Raw genomic sequence first — 6,044 nt, forward strand, 5'->3', positions numbered from 1 at the left:
GGATTTGTATGCAAACTGTCACTAAAAGCGCCATTTCGTTCTTACAAAAGCACGGATGACCGCGATTGGCCCATATGTTGGAGTCTTTTGGACGTTGAGTCGACTGGTTTTGGTCCGAAAAGGCTGCGATGCAGCTTTCGGCCCTTATTCCCAATCGAACATGGCTGAACAAGCGGTCACGTGCTCGTGCGTACTCCACTCACCTCGTCACCGTGCCTGCAGGGTACAACTAATTACTTATGGTATTATATAACCCAATACCGGTAGTGGCAATACTAGTACTATACTAGTATTATATAAACCTTGTTATAGTTCACACATGTTGTTAGTTTGACAGCATGAAACAACTACTGACGAGCTGAGAGAGGGACGCCATGGGCAGAAGTTGGAAGAAGAAAAGAAAAAAAAGATTTAAGAAAAACAATTTAGGTTACAGTAGCAGCTGAGTAGCTACATCAGTACATGACTATCAGGACGACATCCAGGAGCAATCAAAGAATACACGACTGACGTAAGGAGAAGTCTAAAACTCCCCTAGCATAATGAGGGTCAGAACCGGGCTAAACACCCATCATAATAGTATGGCTCAAATGGTCCCAACGGACCAGGGCTGCCAACCGTGGATGGTTGTAGTAAGGTCACTGTTTCCGAACACAGTGTCCTCCACTGTCCTTGTTTCATGCTGTCAAACTAACAAAAACTAATAATTATTACTTACAGTACACTGCATATTTGGGCGAGTTTCTGTCATTCGAGTTGAACCTTTGAGTTGAACCTTGGTGTGAAAGTTGTCGCAGATCAGGACTCGTGGAAATCCTCATCGCCAGCGCAGGCTGAGAGTGAGACTCATTGCCAGGATTAGAAGTTAGTTTGAACTTTGACTGAGTATGTGTTTGAGTTGCCTTGGAAGTACATTACCATGATCACATGACTGTATAAAACAGTTACTTTAGTTGCAGACGTGTGCTAGCAGTACGTGCTTGGACCCACATTACATTATTCAAACCAAAATGCCACACTCAGTACGAGGTCAATACTATAGGAAATAAAAGCCGAGGTCTTTTACGAGTTTATTCCTATACTGACCAAGTACGAAGTCAATATTAGATTTATCACGACTAACCAAAGCATGTGTTCAATCACTAAAAAGGAGTAAAAAAATAAGCGGTCAATATCATAGCCCTAAGGAGTGAAATATGCAGGAATATTTGACTGCTTAGGTATAGCAAAGCCTAAGTACTAAGTAGGCCTTTGCGGATAATGCCGGCGGAAAAATTGGCAGAATTCGGTACTTTTTCTGGTAAGTGTCATGTATGTTTGGTATGTGGATAAAGAAATGGAGCAGAATTCGAGGAATTGGCCGCCATAAGGTTTGTATGGTTCTGCCAATTTCAGTGCTTTTCGAGCAGAATCTGCCACCTTTTCGAGCATTATCCGCCAATGCCTACCCAGAAGTTGAACAGAAGGGGTTCTCCACTTCCACGACATTGGATGGGGAGCATAATAACGGGGGGGGGGGGGGTGTATACAATGAGCACTGCGAAGCGGCTAGTTTCCGGGCCAGGGTTTTCGTCCTCTGTGTGGGCAAAAGACATGTGTACGCTTGCATTTGTACATGTATGATGTAATGGAGAGGTGGTGATTACGCCAGTGTGGGCCGCGGCCACGTTGAGTTACGCATAGTAGGGAGGTTTAGTTCCCACGTAACGGAAACGCGTACGTGGGTGATCCACGTAAAGTGGATGAGGGGCACCCACGTTGCAATGTTGTGTTTAGTCACACGGAACAAACAAAAGCATGAAGCGAAAGGCCCAAACCTGGTCAAAGACGAAGCTACCCGGGCCTAAGAAGCTCATCCAATATTTTGAATTTGTGCTTCGGAAACTTTTTCAGCTGAGCACCCTCACAGCTTGCACAATGCACTCCATTCTGATTTTCACCCACGTTCTGGCGGAACGTGGGTGAGCCTCCATACACGGTATGTCGTGAATCAGAAAACGTCTGTACGTGGGTCACTGAGTATCACGTGGTACACACACGTAAAGTACCCACGGATTACGTGGGACTAAACCTCCCTAGTATACCAGGCTGTTAGACATTCAGCTTCTGCGGGTGGATTCTGGATTGGCATCCGTGCGCTTTAGGCCTCCGCGCCGTGGTGACTGGTCTGATGCCCTCGTCCTGGAAAGGGAAAATCTCTTGTGATTCCACTTGAATTGTCACTGGGGTGTTGTCAGCTTGCGCCCCTGTACGACTCCCTGAACAAGTTAACGTCTAGTAACAGGATAACTTGGAAAAAGGGGTCAAACCCTGTTTGAACTGTTATTGAAAAATGTGTATGAAATCAAAGGCATGCATGATGCACTTAGCACAACCGGCTCAAGCGATTCACATGTGCCAAAAAGAAGTATTTACTAGAAGGAATGGACTCGGATGGAGAGCCAAGGATTAATTTATACAAAAGAGAAAGGACCAAGGAACTACAAGTTACGCTACACTGTCCACTAACGCCACCAGTTACCAAACAATCAGCTCATACGATAACATTGCTAAGATGTGCTAAGATGTGCTAGAGCTGTTAGCCAGTTAGTTGTAGAACGTCAGTACCGTCGGTCGGTGTCGTGCAATGTTATCGGATGAGCTGATTGTTTAGTAACTGGTGGTGTTAGTGGACGGTATAGCGTAACTTGTAGTTCCTTGGTCCTTTCTCTTTCGTATAAATTACTAGAAGGAGTTCCTCCTTCTGAAAGTGAGTGCACGCATTTCAACTAAGCCAATCAATCTCATCTTCCACCGAAAAGTGCAAAACCGTGATTCCCGTGCAAATATTTTACCGCAGTTCATTATCTGAAAAGGAAATTGTTTACATCATTTTCTGCCACTGAAAGCTGTGCTAGTAAGTTATGACATAACAGAGCAGTGCCAATGGTCAGACTGTGAGAGGCGACGGCGAGAGCAGCAGCAATGCTAATGTGCAGGCTACCACCACCAACAGCAGGTCAGCAGCAGGCACCGGTACTCGAAGTAAGTTCATTGGTGCCATGCTCTTCTGCGTCCTTTTCATCGTCGGCAGCAACGGAGTCCGTTTCTTGAGCAGATGACGTGGACTGTCGAGGCGGAACAATGACTACTGGCTTTGGTGGTTGCGGTAGAACAGGTTTGGGGCATGGCATAACGGTAGCAGTAAGCGGTCGCGGTTCCTCCTCAGCTCCGGCGATGGCCTTCTTAGCACAGGTATTCCGCGGTGCTGCTATAGACACACTGCTGTTCTCAGCTTCAGCCTCGCTGTCTGAGCTGCTGGAGTTGTTATCGCCACTGCTGTCCGAATCCGAGCTGTTGTCACTATCGCTGCTATTATTCTCAGAGGAGGATGAGGGGGATTCGCTGAGGCGATGCTGCTTACGCACGCCAGCTGGTAGCTGGATGAGGATGCTGCCAAGTGCAAAGAACCGAAAGAACAATGGGGGGGGGGGGAGGGGGGCAGTACTCAGTACAAATGTATGCTCAGAAAGAATCAAAGCAAGCGCTAGGGCCGACAGTCCAAACAGTGCCAAATGACTATAGGTAGAGCCAGGTCACCTCGAAGAAAGAAGCGAGGAAAAGCCAATTACCACTCAATGTCAAAAAAATCCCTAAGCACCACTTACTGAGTTCTTTTGCGTTTGCTTCGCGTCGCCATCTTCGCTCCAATCTATCCGCTTCTCTCCTATGCAATGGTGCCGGTACACATTCATTTCGATAGAAGTCTGCAGCTAATCTAATGAGTAACACACAGCCCAGACTATCACCTCATGCTTTGTGCCTGCACTCAGTTATAATATGTTAGCACTATGTTTGACACCTATTATGTAATGCTGTAGCACTTCCTTTTTTACAAATAATCTACGTGGAGATAAAAGTTTAATAATAGCAATGAAAAGTATGAATGCCGCAGACATCACCACGCAACATGACAATTTGTTCAAGGTTTGGTTTTGTGTGTTTCCAAAATCGATTTTCACGTTGCGATCATCAGTGGAAATACGCAACTAAAGAGATCAAGGGAAAAACAAAGGTTAAAAATCCAAAGAAGTGTGACACATGACGGGTAACTTGTGGTAAGTATTACAAAAAGTGAGAACTAAAATAAAGAGTAAGTGTGACAAACGGGCATGAACAGTGCAGAAACAACTCATGAACACGGGGTGCAAACTCACGAAAATAACCTAAGTGCTAAAACATGTTCTTTTTGCTTACACAAATCGGGCTTATGCGTACGAATACAAACAGCTTCAAGGACCTTCAACTGCTGGACATAACGGGCAAGACACAGTACAGAGAAGTGGGAATCATCATACACACTCAAACAATCGGGACGAGATAACAAATGCAAATACACAGCTGACTTCTTACGAATTTCACCCTCATCAGCTCCATCACCTTCCCTGCCACCTGACTCCTCCTCGTCCGTTTTATCACCATCACCACCAGCCGTCTCACCGTCATCCGCCTCGTCTTCATCCGCCGCCTCGTCATCACCCGCCTCGTCGTCATCTGTATCCTCGCCGTCATCCGCCTCGTCGTCATCTGTATTCTCGTCATCCGCCGCATCATCACCCAACTCATATTCACCACCAGTCAGTCGTCTGATACCATCCATGTTCTCCTTCCTACGTCTGTCCCGTGCCACTGTCCTTACCTCATCTACGTCCCGAGATTGTGTTCCGTTTTGCCCCCGGCTTCCGGTCTCCTTCGATGCTCCGCGTGGGCCTTGGCCATTCCTAGCATATATTTCGGTTGAATAATTGGCGGTCGATTAGTTGCGTATTTCCACTGATGATCGCAACGTGAAAATCGATTTTGGAAACACACAAAACCAAACCTTGAACAAATTGTCATGTTGCGTGGTGATGTCTGCGGCATTCATACTTTTCATTGCTATTATTAAACTTCCTTTTTTGTTCACACTTTTAATTATGCTGTTATAAAATGTTCTATTTTTGTACACAGTACCCTCAGTTCCGATACTATTCACTGATGAGCGGAACACGAAAATCGATTTTGAATAGCATAAAAATCCTTAAAAATTCCATGAACTCGTTGTTGTCTGGCCATGTCTGCATCTATTATACTCCTACTTGTATTAAATAAAATAATAAAATGTACCCGACCGACAGACCCTGGTACGGCCGGGGAACGGATGAGTGAAGTGACCCGAAACAACGAATTAATTCTAGGTGTCCTCATAGTGGGGCTGAAAAGAAAATTCGAATTATTCGAATATTCGAAATATGCAGATCGGAAAAAGAATATTCTTCATTAGAGTAGAATAAGAATGTTCGTAAATGTACAGAAACTCGCCTTTTTGATATCTAACAGGTTTATTTGGTGTAGAAAGTGGGTAAGATTGCCACCTTTTATGTGTTGTCATCAGCAAGACAAATGATAACATTGTCCTTTTCAAATATCTCTCCTGTAATTGGGGTATATACACACCAGTTGATGGTCTATGGTTACCATGGATACAACTAGTTATCATGGCTATTGTATGGTTTAGAATATTCGGAATATTCTTCGTTTCACACGTAATCGGAAAAAAGAATATTCGTTCGCTTCATTGTGCATTCGTTTCAGCCCCACCTCATAGGTGTTTGAACTCTGGCATGTTCTACTGTTTTGATGCTATCACAAGACTGACTAGTTGTATACTTACATAACTGTTGATGGCATACATGGCATAGCTGAGAGCTTGCTTATACACAACCCCTATCCCGGGAGACAACAGCAGTTGCCCTATCTAGTGAAGGTAGATACTTGATACGGCACGAGTGGGTTGCAAAATCAGACCACACACACACACACACACTTGTACTTGCTCGCTGCCAAAACTGGTCACGTGGGTCTCCCCTTGGGATGGGGGAGAGAGACTCAAAAGGAATCTGGGAAAAATGACTCAATTGGCTATTGAACCGCCCAACGGCCGACACTCCCCGAAATCCCCAAACGATGGGCACACACACACACACACACACACACCACACACCCACACATCGCAGAACGTAGCA

At 45.2% G+C, this 6,044-nt stretch overlaps 1 protein-coding gene across 1 annotated transcript; it reads right to left on the reverse strand.

The window, feature by feature from the left end:
• Window positions 1–2,999: 2,999 nt before the first annotated feature.
• Window positions 3,000–3,679, reverse strand: LOC135806078 (uncharacterized). The gene is made up of 2 exons (XM_065320260.1): window positions 3,648–3,679; window positions 3,000–3,432 (listed from the first exon to the last, which is right to left on the reverse strand). The coding sequence occupies exons 1-2, from the start codon at window positions 3,677–3,679 to the stop codon at window positions 3,000–3,002; spliced, it is 465 nt and encodes a 154-aa protein (XP_065176332.1).
• Window positions 3,680–6,044: the final 2,365 nt, after the last annotated feature.

Source organism: Sycon ciliatum, chromosome 1 (assembly GCF_964019385.1).
Source record: "Sycon ciliatum chromosome 1, ocSycCili1.1, whole genome shotgun sequence".
Lineage (NCBI taxonomy): Eukaryota > Metazoa > Porifera > Calcarea > Leucosolenida > Sycettidae > Sycon > Sycon ciliatum.

Coding starts and splice junctions, on each gene's coding strand:
- LOC135806078 (XM_065320260.1), bottom strand. CDS start 3,679: ATGGCGACGCGAAGCAAACGCAAAAGAACTCA. Junction 3,433..3,647: donor AGCAAACGCAAAAGAACTCA/GTAAGTGGTGCT, acceptor TGCACTTGGCAG/CATCCTCATCCAGCTACCAG.